At 43.1% G+C, this 19,354-nt stretch overlaps 1 protein-coding gene across 2 annotated transcripts in view; it reads right to left on the reverse strand.

The window, feature by feature from the left end:
* Nucleotides 1-7,701: 7,701 nt before the first annotated feature.
* Nucleotides 7,702-19,354, reverse strand: part of FECH (ferrochelatase) — a 41,958-nt gene continuing 30,305 nt past the window's right edge. For both annotated transcript variants that reach the window (XM_025365210.1, XM_025365209.1), the window contains exons 8-11: nt 17,575-17,682; nt 16,994-17,158; nt 14,135-14,194; nt 7,702-13,666 (exon numbers count right to left, since the gene is read on the reverse strand). In XM_025365210.1, coding sequence (XP_025220995.1) covers nt 13,532-13,666; nt 14,135-14,194; nt 16,994-17,158; nt 17,575-17,682 — 468 coding nt within the window. In that variant the 3' untranslated portion in view covers nt 7,702-13,531. The remainder of the gene's footprint in view (nt 13,667-14,134; nt 14,195-16,993; nt 17,159-17,574; nt 17,683-19,354) is intronic.

The following is a 19,354-nucleotide window of genomic DNA, read 5'->3' on the forward strand; positions in this document are numbered from 1 at the left end:
AAGCCAAAGTATGCCTGAAGCCACAAGAAGCTGGAAGACCCAAGGAAGGTTCTTTCCTGGCCCTGCTGTTGCCTTGACTATAGGCTTCCTGGGCTCCAGCATTGTGAAAGAATAAATATCTCTTGTTCAAGCTTTGGAGGCCCATGTAGCACGAGAGTCGTTGGGTACTGAGGCTTCTGAGGCCAAGGCATTAGGTTCTGCAGAACTGAAATCTCCACACTTTGGTAACAATGGGCGTTGAATGACCCCCTGGTAAGTCAGCCCCAGCCCCAGCTGTGCTCTTTACCATTACCCAGCTTCTAAGAACAGGAGGCCTTTTGCCCAGAGGAACTCAGTTCCTTACTCTTAGTAAGATTTGGCAATTGAGCCAAGACATATTCTAGCCTGAGTCAAATATCTAGATTGATAAATTGGTGAAGTCAGGTGTGTGTTGGGGAAAGATTCTTTACTTCGGTGAAGGTTTCTTATAGATCCCTAACCCTCCCAAATATATGTTCAATGCAATTAGATTTTTAAAACTTCCATGATATGGTTAGGCTTTGGTCCCCACCCAAATCTCATCTCGAATTGTAATCCCCATAATCCCCACAGTCCCCATGTGTCAAGGGAGAGACCAGGTGAAGGTAATTGAATCATGGGGGCAGTTTCCCCCATGCTGTTCTCGTGATAGTGAATGAGCTCTCATTCACTATCACGTGAATGGCCGGAGATGACCTGCTTGGGAAATCAGGCCACCTCAGGCAACACCTGGCTACACTCCAGGCTACAGAAACTAAGTTCTAAGCACACCGAGGAACCTGCCCAAGCACGAGAGTCAGGAGCTCTTTCCCCTTCACTTAGCACTTCTTCTTCCTGCCATCTTTTGAAGAAGGTGCCTTGCTTCCCCTTCACTTTCTGCCATGATTGTAAGTTTCCTGAGGTCTCCCCAGGCATGCTGAACTGTGAGTCAATTAAACCTCTTTCCTTTATAAATTACCCAGTCTCAAGCAGTTCTTTATAGCAGTATGAAAACAGACTAATGCATTCCATTTCCATGGACATTTTCAGAAACACATTTCTATGTAAAGCAAGTTCCGTAATACAGACTGCCTGCTTGTTCCCAATGGGTCCTTGGCTTATAAGACTACAAAGGCAGAGGTGGCTGGGCTTCCTTATTGAGACTTGCTGGCTCTGAGACAGAACATTCCAGCAGGCAGAAAGGAGATGAGGATGCTTCATCACTTCAGCACTGATGGCCTGAATGCTTCTTCCCTGAATCATTGTATCCTAGAAGCCCAGTTTGAGGATGTGAATAGTAACATCTACCCACAACTTTGTTGTAAAGATGAATAGAGATGTTGTGTAAAAAGCCAGCACTCTGCACTGGCATGATCATGCAAGGAAGTAGCCATTATTACAGGCTGGGAACGGAGGAACATCTGCTTCAGTCTTGACTGTTCCTAACTAGCCATGTATACCTACTTTTCTCATCTGTATACTGGAATGAGCATCAGCCCTAACTAAGCGGCAGATTTAAAAAGGAATGGCACAGACTACTTCTCAGGCTGTGAACTGGGGACATGAATGTTTTCATTGTCATCCTTGACACTTGATTCCAGTGTTTTCAAACATTTTCCCAGTAAAACAGAGGGCAGATCCTCCTCTGCTCATGCTGCACTCAGGAGCCCAGACAGCACTATTCTGGTGGCCAGAGATGACCTGCTTGGGAGCTCAGGCCACCTCAGGCCACACCTGGCTTCACTCCAGGCTGAAGAAACTGGTAAGTTCCAAGCACACCGAGGAACCTGCCCAAGCACGAGAGTCAGGAGCTCTGCCTTACATATGTCATATTTTTTCTATCTAGTCAATATATTTAATAAACCCAATTTTTTAAAAAAAGTAATTGAGTCTCAATCCTCGGAAGCAAATCCTGGAAATATGGAAATATTTGAAGATGCCTCCACAGCAGATAAAAGGAAAGTAGAGGTGTTCAAAAAATAGCAGCTTATGCTAAGATTTTTGATAAAATGAAATCCCCATAATATAAAATTCCCCAATCCATAGTGAGTAAGACCTCTGACAAGGAAGAGAGTCAGACACTGCTTCCATCTCCTTATGAATCATGCTAAGAAATAACTACCTCTCCTCGGGTGCTGAAAACTCCTTGTGAATATCCAGTTTGGAAGAAATATAAAAGCCCTACTCTCCTCTGATTTCAGAATAAAGACTCTTTCTTCCTCCATCCTCTGACTCCCACAAACTTCGGGTGCACACACATGCACACAAGCTCGCACACATGTGCGCAGACATATACACACACACACACACACAAACACACACAAAATGTACCAAGAAAGGAAGGAAAAGAGATCAGGAATGAGAGAGCCCACTAATGGATTGCCTTAAGTATAGAACAACATCCCATCACTGTTCTAGAAAATAATCAATCGAGCACTTAATTTTAAACATAAAAGTAAGCTGCCAGGAGACTGTTAATAGATAACCAAATAAATTAACAGTTGTAGGTGGGATTTGAAACCAGGTCAGATTTCCCCCCAAGCTCCAGGCCCTATGCCTACAAAGGACCTCACCAGCTAGGGCACTTGATCTCACACTGTTTCAAAGTGGGAGATCTCCTTTTAGCCAATATCCCTTCTCAGCGGGCTTGTCACTTCAGGGGATTGTTCTTTGTGCGTCTTCCATAAATTTTATAACACCACTACTTTAAAATATTGATAGGCAACTTGGCCTTGGCCCAGGCCCACAGTGGGTTAGCATGGACATGAAAACCTTCAGGAAGGTAGAAACAGGAAGAACACATTCCCCGCTGCCTTTTCGTAAGGGACAATTGTGTAAGTGCGGTGGTTACCTGAGCTGGAGGCCTGCCCAGCTTTGATGGATGGCTCTGCCCTCTGGGAGCCTGCTGAGAGCTGTTTGGGGACAGGAGGGCACTCAGGACACACTCAGGCAATGCTGAGGTACCTGTAGACCTGCAAAGGGTAAGTAAAATTCACACATAATCCCCCAAGTTCTTCTAACCTGAAACTCAACTTTTTTAACACTCAGACTCTTCGCAAAGTTATTGATAAGTAAGAACAAATGGCTTTGTCATCTGTCTCTTCTTCCTATGCCCATCAATACATTCTTCCTATAACCCTATCAAAGCAAGTGACCAAAAGTAAATGGTAACAAGGAACAGAAAGAGCAAGACAGGCCGGGTGTGGTGGCTTACACTTGTAATCCGAGCACTTTGGGAAGCTGAGGTGGGAGGATCTCTTGAGCCCAGGAGTTTGAGTCCAGCCTGGGCAACATAGGGAGACACTATCTCTACAGACACACACACACAGAATTAGCTGGCCATGGTGGTGCACCTATAGTCCCAGCTATGGTTTGGATTTATGTCCCTACCCAAATCTCGTGTAGAATTGGAGGAGAGGCCTTGTGGAAGGTAATTGGTTAATGGGGGCAGATTTAACCTTGGTGTTCTCATGGTAGTGAGTCCTCACAAGATCTGATGCTTTAAAAGCATGTGGCACTTCCCCCCTCGTTCTCTCTCTCTCCTGCCGCCATGTGAAGAAGGTCTTTGCTTCTCCTTCGCCTTCTGCCATGACTGTAAGTTTTCTGAGGTCTCCCAGTCATGCTTCCTGTTAAGCCTGCAGAAACTGCAAGTCAATTAAACCTCTTTTCTTCATAAATTACCCAGTCTCAGGTAGTTCTTTATAGCAGTGTGAGAACAGACTTATATACCCAGCTACTTGGGAAGCTGAGGCAGAAGGATCACTTGAGCCCAGGAGGTCAAGGCGGCAGAGAGCCAGGATTATGCCACTGCATTCCAGTCTGAGTGACAGAGCAAGACCCTGTCTCAAAAAACAGAAACAAAACAGGACAAGAGAACTGATCCCCTAGATTCCTGCCATCACACTCTCTTCATACTACCCCCAGAAAAAAACTGTAACACCACTAAGAACAATACAGCAAAAGTGTGCTAACCAAATTAATACAAGTTCATAATCACTACCATTTATTGGGCCTTTAACACACATACATACACTCATGCACACACACATATCTCAGGTACTGCACTGTACTAAACACATTACATATGTGCTCTCATTTCATCCTTTAAAAAAAATCTGCAAGAATATCCTTTGATTCAGACAACCCACTTCCAAGAACTCTTCCTATGGAAATGATCAAGGATATGCCCGAAGATTTTGTCTACAAGGATATTTGTCAAAACCATTGTTTAGTAATATGTCATGACAAATAAGACATATCCATGAGATGTTAAGTGAGCAATACAGAGTATAGAAGAAACATATGAGTATTTTTATAATTTGAAAGTATGCATAAAATATGTGGGGTTAGTTTCATCAAAGTGTCATAAGATAATAGGTAATTTCCCCTTTTTACGTATCTTACTTTCTACATTTTGAAATACCTTTTAGTAAGAAAAATATATTTTAAAATTATGACCTAGGTACTATGTCCAAATAGTCATAGATGTTAATGAATAATAGCCCATTACAGATACAAAGCCCTTTCTAGTCTACACTCTGGTTTTACACGTTGTTTCAGGTTATTCTCACACCATCTTTTTGGGTGGGCAGAGCGGATGTCTTATAATGCTAAAGATTTTTAAACATACAAAAAATAATTAAAAGGCTGGGTGTAGTGACTCATACCTGTAATCCAGCACTTTGGGAGACAGAGACAGGAGGATCACTTGAGGCCAGGAGTTCAAGACCAGCCTGGGTAATAGAGAGAGACCCCATCTCTACAAAAAATAAAATAAAATAAAAATTACCCTGGTGTGGTGGCATGGACCTGTAGTCCCAGCAACTCAGGAAACAAGCAGGGGGAGCCCAAGAGTTCAAGGCTGCAGTGAATTATCATGGCACCACTGCACTCCATCCTGGGACCCACAGGCAGGCACATTCAGGCCTCTCTGAAGAGAGGCTGCCCTTGGCTGTGGTCCACAGGGTGTCTACTCCAGGCTCCCAATGTCCATTGTCGCAGTGCTCCAACTGCCGTGAAAATAATCTGCCTTATCACTCCTTGGACTCCCCATGCTCCCATTACTTCTTAGGTTCTGCAGGATTCCGCTCTGTTCAGGACAGGAAGGGAGCAAGGTGGGGGAACATTCCAGAGTACATAGTGAGAGAGACCTCTGACAAGGAATAGAGTCAGCAATGTGCAGCCACTGGCTCGTGCTGGCTCAGGAAAGCCAATCTTTAGCAACTCTTCCCAACTCTGTGATCAGTAATGTCATGTTGGTAGCCTGGAGCCAGCGGCAATGGTAGTATTTACACCATGGAAATCAGCAAATGCTACAAATCAGGGTTCTCTTTTCTCCCAGAGAGCCTGTGATTAAACATTGATCAGCACACCACTGGATGCAGTCTCAGAAAGAAAAATTCATACATTCAAATGAAGGTCAATCCCTCCAAACCCCTGCTTTAATTAAGCAGGACTACAGCTGCACAGACTAAGCAGGCCGTGAATGTTGTTTTAAAATAACATATTATTCAGAAAACTGTTTATGTATTTACAAACCTTGCCAATCTACCCACTCTCCATCCCTCCTTGAGGTCACTTAAGTTTGTTTCCTTTTGCTGTGTTTCCCCCAGAGTCAAAGAAAGCCCACCTAGTACACTTTTGTTTCTAAACTTGATGGACCCAAACAGTAGTTGAAACAGACAGCCAAGCTCTGAGCACGGACAGAAGAATGTCCTGCTCACCACGGCGGTGCCTACGTCTGTGTCAGACAACCCAGTCTTGCCCCGAAGTCAGGCTTCCCTGAGCCGAAAGGCTTGATAACATGTTTGCCCCTGTCCTCCGGTTTCCCAGTCGTTGGGCCGCCTTCACTGGTACTTCATGAACAGTCTCTACGCTGCACTTGAGGACGACTCAGCTGGAAGTGAAACATGATCAGGAGATAATTTGGCCCAGATGGCTCTAATGCAGGCAGGAGCATTTGGCTGTGCATATCCTCAGTCTAGGGAAACCCATTTAAGTTTTTTTGAGAAGGGAATGTAACCAAGCAGCCACATACCCTCAAAATGCTACCTCATGTTTTACAGCTGCAATGAGATGTCTGATCATGCTCCTGGAGAGACATTCAGCTCTTAGGAAGGTAAAGCCAGGCTAGCCTTTGCTGCTGGATGCCACCATGGCTCGGCTCGGTACTTGGCCTTTGGGGGATTCAGAAGGGATCAGGCATAAAACCTGGAAGATATTCCTAGGTCCTGAGGATCAAGGGATTGCAGCAAAGGATAACACCGCAGCCGGAAACAGGAGAAAGCATCGCAGAAACAGAGTGAACCAGGAGTTCAGAAGAGGCCCAGGGAGAGGCTTGGGGGACACAAAAAGGTGAAGCGGCTGCTTACAGTAGCTGTCTTTATTTGCATCAAGCTCTGAGGCATAGGAAGGGGTTAGAATTCACTATTTGACACAGTTTTTCTTTTCTGTCATGCAATTGACAGGAGAAAGATACAAATAAAAGAAGCTGCTTGTCTGCGGAGCGTAGCTTGGGGAAAAGATCGCTTTGCTTCAGGAAAAAACAGGACCGTGCAACCCAAGGCTCTAGAGTATGATGGGGACACGTTGGTGAGAGGGTCTCACCAGTGTTAGTGAAAAGGTGGGCTGCCTTCAGGGACCAGCTGGAGCTCTACAGCTCTGCACACAGTGTTCCATCTCATTCTCTCCAGTGTAGTCATGGACGCTGTAAGGTGTAGCCCTCCCAGAGACCACTTGGTTCCCCACTGCCTAATCTTGAGAATGAGCAATTCATGCTCCCCTGAAGTGGGTGCTTCCCCACTGCTGCGTTGGTCTTCCCCCGTGACAAGTTTCCAGGGCTGGATGAGATGACAAGTAAAAAGTGGACTTTTCAGACAGACCTATGTCATCGGAAAGATTTTGTCCCTTTTAGCCCTCTGGCTGGAACTTGGATTGGGAATCACTTTCCATGGATTCTGTTAGTACTACAGGCCCATGGGTTTTTGGTGAAGACAAATGGAATCTTACTAAAAAGACTTATGCCCCTAGTCACTGTGGCATAAGTAACTTTTGTTCCAAATAGGCAGTGATTATAGAGAGAGCTCCCTCTCCATATCATGAATGTGGAGAACAATACAAGTATGCAATCCATAGATATCATTTCCATCATCCCAGAAAAGTTCCCTTTTAGGCAGCAGTGTGCTGGTAAATGGTGACTAACCAGCAATCTGAAAAACAATCTATGCATATATGTATGTGTGGGAGTACGTTTACTATAAATTTTACTTATCTAAAAGATGTGGAACACACAATTTATAAATAATAATAAAATACACAATACGCCTTCCTATAACTTCCATATAGCCAATTCATCCTCAGAGAATGCTTTTGTTGATTTTTACCAAGCTCTTATATCTGCAACCAACCTGTGGTTGCAATTGATCAACAAGCATAGTTCACACATATTGACGTTTTGTTTACATTAATGAGCAATGCAAATATGAAACAACTTCTTTGTATGCCAATACTTCACTTGGATAAATTGAATAATAGTTTTCAAATAATGGAAGACTATTCAAGTGTTCAAGTGTTTGTGAATATCACAAGGTAATGGTTGCAGAAACAATTATGTATTGCGTTATTCACGTTTTTCCCATCACTTTCCTAAGTCTAAATAATCAACAACAAAAAATAGGGTGAAATAATTAGAAAGCAATGAATGTTGAATGTTACCTTTGTTTTTAACATAATTTAATTTGAAAGTTATTATTTTAATGATTGTTAACTTGAAATTTTAACAATGGGTTCACAAGTCAACATGTCATGTGCCTGTGCAATCAATTCCATGCCATATGTACACTTTTTTAAAATAAGGAAAAGGTAAGAATACAGAATACAGAATACTCCATGGATTCTCGAGGTTAAATCTATTCTTTCTTAACATGCCAGGAAAGTAAAGCTTTGACCCGCAGGGGAGACTGGAGAGGGGAACTTGGCCTGTCTGTTCCCATTTCAGGAGCAGGCTAAGAGTGTGTTTCTGGAAACAAAACTGTCAGAGTGAAGGCTCACAAGAAACCAGAAACAGGACCCAGATCTCTGCCCAAGGGCTTCTAACAAAGGCTCAAAGCAGGCTTTTTTCCAAAAATGTTTTTAATTCCAACATCCATCTTAATGGCCTACGGTCGCCTAATTTAGCCAATAGCTGTTACTCTAAAAATGGAAGCTAATGATTCCAGCTAAAAACAATGAAGCCGGTACTATCACAGCATGTTGTAAGAAACTGATTATCACAGGGTGCATTTTTCACTGCCTTTTCCCTGAAGAAAGGCTTAATACGAGTCCCACATCAAAAGCAAAAGCATTTCTTTCTCTCATGGGACCCCAGGATATTAGGAATGTGTTCTCTAGAGGCAACCACCTCCCAGAACTACTGTTTGGCAAGAGGCATCACACGCATGGAGCAATGGTCTGGCTGAAGGGCACCACCTGCTATTGCTCATCATGTTCGCGCCATTCAACAAATATTAGCAGCATCAGTTTACTTCTCTGAAGCACCCGCAGGTACCCACCACTTGGCTCAGTGCTATATAGCTCCACACACTTTATATTTTGCAAAATACGTGCATATGGAAGAGAAGCACAACATTTAAGGCAAAGATCAGATAATAGCCATATTGCACAAGTGTCTAGCTGGATAAAATTGGCAAAAAAAAAAAAAAATAGAAGGTTTGTAAAATGATCAAACGTTTAGATATGCAGGATAAATATGTTCTGGGCATCTAACATACATAATGAATACAGTTAATAATACGTTCAAGTACTGTGGACAGTTGTCCTTCTATATCGGTGGGGATTGGTTCCAGGATTCCCCACAGATACCAAAAGTTATCCACGCTCAGGTCTCCATTTTGCTATTAACAACTGAGAAGCTGAATAATCTTAGTTTAGGGCATTCATTTCCGAGTGAGCTCGGAATTTTCTTATTCCAGCTTGTGACATCTCAACGAATTTCCCATTTCCACCTAACGTTGGGAGCCACGTTCCTGGACCACCTTCAAGATTCTGGCAGAAGGGGTTTCAGGTGAGGTGAGAAGGTTACGAGGCAAACTGGAGGTTCCTGGCTGATGCACCTGCGCCTTCACGCGCCCCCGTGCGCACACACAGACGTTCACTTTCTTACAGCTGCCAGCTTTAAATTCTGCCTTCCCGCTGTGGTTGTGCAAGGTGGTCCTTTGCCGCATCGAGAGCAGCTCATACGGCAGAGCCCCTAAGAAAGCAGGCGCCCTCGATCACCTACACTCTGAGCAGGGGCAGGTCTTGCTGCTCACTCCACTTGGGGTATGGTTGCAGCCTACTCTCTCACCCTTTGTGGGTAATGATAATACACTTTGGATAAACACAATGGCATCAGATTGAGCAAAGGATCTCTTTTACATGCCTTAAGTTAGGGTTTCTTGAATTAAATACCCAAGTTATGAGAAAGATTAGCCCACCTCTTGCATCAGCGTGAGCTGGAGGTGAGACATGGAGTCAAAGATTATTCTGTAACTTTAATGAGTAGGCCGGGGGCGGTGGCTCACACCTGTAATCCCAACACTTTGGGAGGCCAAGGCGGGCGGATCACGAGGTCAGGAGTTAGAGACCAACCTGACCAAGATGGTGAAACCCCATCTCTACTAAAAATACAAAAATTAGCCGGGTGTGGTGGCAGGCGCCTGTAATCCCAGCTACTCAGGAGGCTGAGGCAGAATGATCCTTTGAACCCGGGAGGCGGAGCTTGCAGTGACCCGAGATCACACTGCACTCCAGCCTGGGCAACAGAGCAAGACTCATCTTAAAAAAAAAAAAAATTTAAGGAGTGCCCTGCCAGGTTTGAGACTTGCACAGGGGAGTGCAGTAGCGCATGGGGCCTGTAGCCCCTGTATTTTGGCCAATTTCACCCATTGGGAATGGGAACATTTACCAATGTCTGTACTCCCATTGTGTCTTGGAAGTAACTAACTTACTTTTAATTTTACAGGCTCACAGGCAGAAGGGACTTGACTTGTCTCAGATGGGACTTTGAACTTGGACTTCTGGGTTAATGCTGGAATGAGTTAAGACTCTAGGGCACTCTTGGGAAGGCATGATTGGTTTTGAAATGTAAAAAGGATATAAGATTTGGGAGTGGCCAGGGTGGAATGATATGGTTTGGCTCTGTGTCCCCACCCAAATCTCATCTCAAATTGTAATCCCCATAATCCCCACGTGTTGAGGGAGGGACCTGGTGGAAGGAGATGGAAACATGGAGACAGTTCCCCCCATGCTGTTCATGTGAGTTCTCACAAGATCTGATGGTTTTATAAGGGGCTCTTCCCCGCTTGCTTAAGCTCTCACCTGCTGCCATGTAAGACATCTGCTTCCCCTTCTGCCATGACTATAAATTTCCTGAGGCTTCCTCAGACATGCCGAACTGAGTCAATTAAACCTCTTTCCTTTATAAATGACCCAGTCTCCAGTATTTCTTTTTTTTTTTTTTTTTTTTTTAATTTTGGGACAGGGTCTTCCTCTGTCACCCAGGCTGGAGTGCAGTGGTGCAATCACACCTCACTGCAACCTCAAACTGCTGGGCTCAAGCAATCCTACCAACTCAGCCTCCCAAGTAGCTGGAACTACAGGCATGTGCCACTACACCCAGTTAATTTTTACTTTATTTTTTGTAGTCAGGGTCTGGTCTTGAACTCTTGGGATCAAGCAATCCTCCAACCTCAGCCTCCCAAAGTATTGGGATTACACATGTAAGGCACTGCACCCAGCCTCACATTTAAAGGGCTTTTAATAATGAGTTCAGGGCCAGGTGCTGAGGCTCATCCTTGTAATCCCAGCACTTTGGGAGACTGAGGCAGGAGAATCCCTTGAGCCCAGGAGTTCAAGACCAGCCTGGACAACATGGCAAAACCCCATCTCTACAAACAATATAAAAACGTAGCCCGGCGTGGTGGTGCACTCCTATAGTCCCAGCTACTTGGGAGGCTGAGGTGGGAGGATCACTTGAACCCAGGAGGTGGAGGTGGCAGTGAGATGAGATTGCACCACTGCACTCCAGCATGGGTGACATACCAAGACTCCATCTTAAAACAAACAAACAAACAAAAAAACCACACAGACACACAATGAGTTCATTTCTCCTGATATGAAGCAAATTTTGAGTGCAAAAATTTATTTTGATTTTTAAAAAAGTAGTTCAAGAATGCATATTCTTTAGAAAAGCACTATACATGCAGGGACCTGGGCTTTGTCATCACCCTGGCAAGCTAAACTGCCTTATCAACACTGTCCTTGCAAAAGTTTCTGCAGAAGTTGATTCATCAATTAAAAGCCAGATGTGTACATACACAGCTTGAAGAAACTGCCAGTAGTTCACTGCTAATTACCAGGGCAAACATTTGTATTTCAAAGTTGACCAACAGGATGACAATTCTCAAAGCTCTAAAAAGATTTTGTCCTACCAAATGCTAGCCTAGTGTATGACCATTACCCATCCATGGTTAGTAACAATCAAAGGCAACACTTCTTACAATAACAAATGCCATGAGCAGCGATCTCAATAAATCCCTCTTTGCCTGTCGCTATAAAAGCTGGTCTGGTCCCAACTCAGCATCAAAGACATTAGTCCAGACAGCACAGCACTATCAATTCAGGTTTCCTTAGCAAATAATTGCTTCAGATATACTCGCAAGGGCTCCTGAATTGGAGTTTTCTGCATCATCTCCATAAAAATATTTTTTCACGTCTATTTTTTCATTGAAGAATTGAAGCAGACCCTTGGGAAGTTTCCTTAAGGAGAGAGAGTGGCTCCAAAAATAACCTTCCTTCCAGCACCACACCACTAACCCAGAGAATTCACCTCATGGTGGGATGGTCACTCAAAGTCTACTGTGAACCTAATCCCCAAAAAGGTAATGGAAAAGGCTAGAGGAAAATCCTAAACAATTACCTATGCCTTGTATCTTTCTCTAGAAACACAATCTACTAATAGAAAAGCCAATTTGAAATTTTAAAAACGTAGACGCTACTCAAGAGGGCTGTCATCAATGTGGGAAAACTATTAACTCAAGTGGATGGCATGTTTCTTTTCCTGTATTAAAAAAGCTCCTCACATTGAATAATTTTGATTTAGATCAGTTTTGATTTAACAGACAGCATGAATCAAACTTAGTTAAAACCTTAATGATGTTGTAATATTTATTAACGCAGCCAATTCTCAATATAGAAGATTTATGAATCTCCTAATACTTCCAGTTTATAAACTGGCTTAAAAAAAATGCTCTTTTGAAGAACAAAGTTTCAGGGTTTGGAGGAAAGAGAAAGTGATCTTTACAAATTCTTCCTGGAACCACCAGGGATCTTTTAATCCATTTAAATACAAATATGGATCAGATTCTGATCTGATATTATTTCTATACTTTTAGAAACACTTTTCACTCACAGATCCAAGGTGACAATGGCATTAAAAATATCTACAGGAAAGGACTAGCATGAAATACAATATTATGATAATAGTTATTTCATTAAAGTGGTTACTTTTCTGTATTCTTCACGTGTCCCATTGTATGGCTATAAATTTTTATAATAAAAAATTGTAAATTAAGAAAGAATTCAAGTGAAGGATTGTCGACCTTATAAAATAATTCTGAAAACAAATGTGTAGAAAGAAGGCATTCAACTAAGAGAAGACGCTGGATGGAAAGGCTTGCAAGGTCCCGGGAGGAGCTCCAGGGTGAAGCTCATTGTTAGCCTTTCCAGCAGCACTGTCCTTGGAGACCAGAAGCAGTGGGAGCCCCTTCCCTGTGGCACCACAGACTCCCACCAAGGCACGTATCATGAACACTGTACTGGCACACGTTTATTAGCCTTGGGTGTATGGGGAATCTCAGAGCACTTCTGAAATCTGTACTTGATTCCTTTTTACACTGAGGAAAGTGAGATTAATACACAAATACCAAGATGACCAATGAATGGTAGCCTCGCTGGCAACAGCAGCCATTGCAGGTAACCAAATTGCCTCCATAGCACTCTGTAACCCATGGGCTTAGGGAAAGATTAAGTAACATTTCTTTTTCAAATTCACTTCAAATACTCAACTATGTTCATTTAAAAAACAGCAACTATATGCACAAGACTAAACAGATCTCATTCACACTGCCAGCCCACAGAGGGGACTCTCTGTACCCTTTCAGGAGGCTTTTGGGCAATAAAGCCAAAATCTGTATTTAAAATAGGTGTGTCTAATAAGATACATTTTTAACTCATTTATTAAAGGTCCTAGTGGACATTCCAAACTAGTAACATACCTAGAGAGAGAAAATACAAATGCTTACTGTATAGTTATACAAAAGTAGAAATCCATCAATAGAGTCCAATCCTCAAGAAATCACACAATTTGTACCCAAAGGCTGTATATATATCAAGGAAGGATGACTTCCTTCCTTGATCTCTAAATAACATCCTCTCCACATCGGAGGTATCTGGAGGTTGGGCATTTGCCTAATGCCACAGGGTCCACCAGCGGGGGTCACAGCTGCTGGCTGGTGAAGAAGGATTTAGTCTCCCTGCAGACAGGATTGACACAGAGCGGACAGCTCAGGGTCAGCTGCTTGGAACACAGCTCGTTTGACTGGATGTGCGAATGCACCAAGTCGGCCAGGGCCTGGAAGACAGACAAGAGGCAAAGAGGCATGAGAAGCACAGGGTCTGCTCGTCTGCCATGCCCCCTCCTCCAGCTGCCCAGGTCAGCACTCTGGCTTGGGGTTTCTTTTCATCCGAGTGGTGAGCCCTTTGAACCAAATTCTACAGCATCTTCCTTTCCTGAGAATCCTCGGCTTAGAGAAAGTTAAAACAGAGATTTCAGGAAATGAAAACCTCTTACCCCACCCACTAGGCCTTTTCTCTGGAAAGCAGGTTTTAAATCAGACATAGTTATAGGTGGGTAGAAATCAGAAAATTGGGGCTATCTGAAGGAAAAAAGACTGAGCAGATAAGGAATTCGATTTTATTTTTGTAATTAATTGGAACTCCAAATGTTCTAATATGTGAGAAAAACCAATATTCTGCAAGAGTTTCTCAGAGGATTACTCTCTGGTATGTTCTACTAAAACGGTTGTAACACTGTAGATACCTTAGAGAACAATGGATTTCCATTAAGAGACTCAGCTCTTCTGATGTTTTCAACTCCACACTGAATCAAATGAGAAAAGGGAGGAAAAACACAGACATACTTTATTTTTCTTTTTTTTTCAAAGAAACTGCTACAAAAAAATAAATACACACAGACACACACATACAATTCAAAGTCTGACTTCAACTGTTCACAGACTGCTCATTAATGAAAAACAGTCACGGGGTAGGGCTGTATGTTGATTCTGTTATCATAAATTATTCCTCAATTCTTATGTCCTTCCCCTTCCCGTTACCGTCCTACAGGTGGTTTGTTTGCAAATCCTTTTTGTGGTTACACTTGATGAAATTCTCAAGCAATTTAAATCTGTTTGCCATTCTTTTTTTATTCTCTTTTACTAGTGCATAATTTTACAGACTCTAAGTAGAATGTTGCTTTAAATATAGTTTCATACTTGTTTTGATCCCAAGTGCCAAAATGAAGTAAATTAACTTATTGACTATAAAATGTATATTGGACCTACACTAGATCCAATTCAGAGTTGGGTTTATATATATACACACACACACACATATATACACACACATACACACACACACACACACACACATATATATATCAGCCTCTTGAGTAGCTGAGATTACAGGCACCCACTACCATGCCTGGCTAATTTTTGTATTTTTGCTAGAGGCAGGGTTTCACCATGTTGGCCAGGCTGGTCTTGAACTCCTGACCTCAAATGATCCACCCGCCTCAGCCTCCCAAAGGGCTGGGATTACACGTGTGAGCCACCAAGTCTGGCCTGAAATATATTCTTATGGAGAAAAATCTAAAGGAAAACAATGGGAGGATTGTTTCAGTACCATCCCTACTCCTGGCTCCAAAAATATCCACTGCCTAATAACTGAAAACAATCTAATCATGATTTACTCAGGTAGTTAGGATTCTTCTCTCTCCCTTTTCTTCTGATAGCTTTTCAGTTACTTGATATTTTTTATTTATCTATTTATTTATTTATTTATTGAGAGGGAGTTTCGGTCTGTTGCCCAGGCTGGAGTGCAGTAGTGCAATCTCAGCTCATTGCAACCTCCACCTTCCAGATTCAAGTGATTTTCCTGCCTCAGCCTCCCGAGTAGCTGGGATTACAGGCACGTACCATCACACTTGGCTAAGTTTTGTATTTTAGTACAGATGGGGTTTCGCCATGTTGGTCAGGCTTGTCTCAAACTCCTGACCTCAGGTGACCCACCTGCTTCAGCCTCCCAAAGTGCTCAGATTACAGGTGTGAACCACCACAGCTGGCCTCAGTTACTTGATCTTTTAGATTAGCATTAACATCAGGAGACTGGCATGGGAAAAACATTGAGATTCAGCAAACACATGGATCTGAACTGAAGAGGCTATATTCTCAAACTTCATATAAAAGTCAGTTACAACAGAATAACCAGTGTTGGTGAAGGGCATTCTCCAACAATGTTGATGGGAGAGTCGTCAGCAATACACTACTAACTAGAAAAATATATATCAACACTGAAATTCCGTGTGCACCTGTAGTCCCAGCCACTTAGGAAGCCGAGGAGAGGATCACCTGAGCCCGGGATTTTGAGGCTGCAGGGAGCTATGACTGTGCCACTGCACTGCAGCCTGGTTGAGAGAGTCAGATTTCATCTCTAAGCAAATTTATAAAATCATAACAAATTTAAAATAAAAAATTGTTTTCCAAATATATTGGTATAAACTATATTTTCACTGAAGTTTTAGCAAGTTCACCATTAGCCAGCTCATGGAGAGATACAGAAGGCATCTTTAAACAAAATCCATAGACAATGCTGCAACCACTTCTTAGCCAATTACAACTTGCCTGCAAATCCTGTGTCAGAACCACTGACAAGAAACTTAGGTGCTCCCTAACTTCACCCACGTCTGATTGACGTCCAGCATGGAAATTCAAATTCCATGGGGGTCGGGTGTTGGCTCAAGTTCTGCCCCACCCACTCTCCCCCCTGCCCTCCACCTGCTGCCCAGTCCCAAAGAGGGTGAAGTCTCCTGCAGGCTGGGCCTCCATCTATCACACATGGGGTGACCAGGGCCAGAAACTCTGGCAGAGAGGGAGAAAAGGGTTTCTTGGGTCCCAATGCTTCCACACTTCCCATAAAAATAAAGCTATAAATTCGACATAGGTTTTAGGCCGGCTCTCAAAAGGCAGGACATAGATGAACAATAGTTTTTCTCCATCCTGCATGACAATTCACATCCATCTCATATTACAGGACACCAAAGATGGTATTTGTTATTTCAGTAATCAGATTGATCACAACACGGCAGCAAACAGCTAATTAAGTGAGTGCATAAAAGAGGCCAAGGAAATCACACCACACATTGCTTCCACGTTCATTTCACGCTCTTCTCTTAAATGACAATGACTCCTATATGCCTTGACACCCAACAAGAAGCCATGTAATAGCCCTGAGTAAAGGTCACTATTAGGCAAAGAAAAGAAATTATAAAACAATAAAATGTTTTCCTTTGGAATTAGTGAGAAGTACATTTCTTTTTTCTTAAAGAAGTGTAGTTGTTATTACTTTCGAGTAGCCCAGTAACTCAAACAAAATGATGTCAGCCACAGTGATCCCTGGGGCACCCGGTTTAAGGAAAGCACAGGTTTCCCCTTCTACTGCATGGAATTAACTCAATGTGTTGAGATTATTACTCAGATGAATTATTATTCAGGAGAATGAGGACACCGTACATGCAAACAAACACAGTAAACAATATTTTGAATGACACATTAGTTAGTTGCAGAGAAAATTTCCTTTTAAAACAAGTCATGATGGGATAAAGGCAGATGGGTGCATTTACCTCCTTGGCTAAAACTTGAGAGTACTCGATGTCCAGCTCATACAGCGTTTCAATATGGTCACTGGTAAACGCTATCGGAACCAAGAGGATATTCTTCCTCCCCCTCTCACAAAGCCCTTTGATAGATTCGTCTGTTTGAGGACCCAACCAGGGCATTGGACCAACCTATGCAAAAGGTAGACGAATGTGTAAGTGGGCCATGCCTCCTGATGGTCTGTAGTACCCGTTTGCCCCCCTGGGCACACGCACTGCCCACTGGGGGCAAGAGCCACTCTTTACACCTGCTTGAATGGATTTTGATATTTTCACATGGAAACTTGAATCCTAGTAGTTGCCTCAATATAAATAAATAACAGTTTCTGTCATTGCAGCTAAAAGTAAAATATTAAACCAACGGAACTCCACAAGTCACTTGATTTCCCCTTCTATCTTACTCACTTGCAGATTCTTTCTGCCCACGGTGAGCCTTCAGGTTATGGAAGAGCCTGTCTATGTGTAAGAGCCAAGTCTAACCATTTTACAACTCATAAAATAAATTTTACCAAAAGAGCTGGCTGCCCGCCAGTGTGGAAGCCACCTACCTTGGATTGCCACACCAGTCGGTAGGGGTTGCAGTACCCCAGCCTTTCCATGACATTTTGGACAGTGGCGCTTACCTCCTGAGGATATGGGTCGCCTCTGTTGACCACCTGCAGTGGAGACACAATGGGTGTTCAGTCATTAACACTGGGAAGGCCCCGAGAGCCTCTGACTATGTGCTGACATGGTGTGAGCGCTGGAACAAAGTCTTCCCTTTCTGTCTCCTGCACCAATGATGACATGGTCTGAGTTCAATCACCAAACTTCCTTAGTTCCACTTCGTCATCAGCCAAAGAAAAACACCGCACTCAAGCATCTCTAACGTCCCTAAGAGGGTGGAGAATTCTATGTTCCATGTTATTCATGGGAGACTCACAAGATCTAACTAAGGAGGATGGTTCTCTCTCCCTCATCTGAAATACGAAGATGACACAGAAAAGCTGGGCAGGATGGGAACTTCTACCTGGTGGTCATGTGAGTAGCTGATTTCACAACAGGAACTGAAACAGTGCTGCATGGACAATGTACAGAACGGCTGGATTTACAGTAAACCCTGGTGGAATTAGAGGAGGAAAGCAGCAGCACATCAGTGCAGGTTACGGGCACCTCCAAGAGTATGACCCACACCTTCCACTTCCTCTCTCCCCACCCTTCCTGCAACAATGGACAACAGGCAAACACTCTGTGCACAGCAAATGTTTCATACACGATCCCTTGTTAACACCTTTGAAAATTTTCAATGCAAATTTTAATGCTTTAAACATTCACTGTGTACTGACTCCCTAGCCCTCACCTGGCTTTATTTTCTTCTATAACATCTATTATATGCTAATCTACCACACCATTTTCGTATGTATTATCTTTATTACCTTTTCTCCCTACTCTCTGCAGACGAAGATTTTTCTGTTTTCTTCATTCCCATACCCTATGATATGGCTGGAAACAGTGACTGGAATATAGCAGGTGCTCAAAGAATACTGGTGAAATGAAGTATACTGACAGGTCGGGCACAGTCGCTCATGCCTGTAATCCCAGCACTTTGGGAGGCCGAGGCGGGCTGATTGCCTGAGGTCAGGAGTTCGAGACCAGCCTGACCAACATGGTGAAACCCTGTCTGTACTAAAAATACAAAAATCAGCCGGGTGGGGTGGCACACACCTGTAATTCCAGCTACTCGGGAGGCTGAGGCAGAAGAATTGCTTGAACCCAGGAGGCAAAGGTTGCAGTGAGCCAAGATTGCCCCATTGCACTCCAGCCTGGGCGATAGAGCAAGACTCCATTTCAAAAAAAAACAATTACATATATACACTGACAAACTATTTTATGATTATTACTACTGGTCTGTTTAAAAGCCATGGGAGGCATCAGTGTAGAAGGAATGAAGGAAACACAAAGTTGCCAATAGGACAGCAATGCAGTAATTGCTACAAACATGATCTACCCATGGATGCTAAGATTAGGGGCAAAGTATAAGGAATAACCGAATCTCTATATTGTCTCAAAGTATCTCCTCCAAGATATTTTTAATTACAAAGAGAAAAATAGTAATTTTAGGATGGATCAACACAGCAGACACACCCTTAAACAAGGGACCAGGGATCACACATCACCAGTAGAAAAGCACATTGACATCACAGACCCCCGGGTGTGATGCACAGAGCAAGGCCCCACACCCCTGTGGGTTCTTGCCAATGATGCATAACCGCAATCTAATCATGAGAAAACTTCAGACAAACCCAGATGGAGGGACGTCCCACAAAACAACTGACATCCTAAAAATGA

The sequence above is a fragment of the Theropithecus gelada genome, chromosome 18 (assembly GCF_003255815.1).
Source record: "Theropithecus gelada isolate Dixy chromosome 18, Tgel_1.0, whole genome shotgun sequence".
Classification (NCBI taxonomy): Eukaryota; Metazoa; Chordata; class Mammalia; order Primates; family Cercopithecidae; genus Theropithecus; species Theropithecus gelada.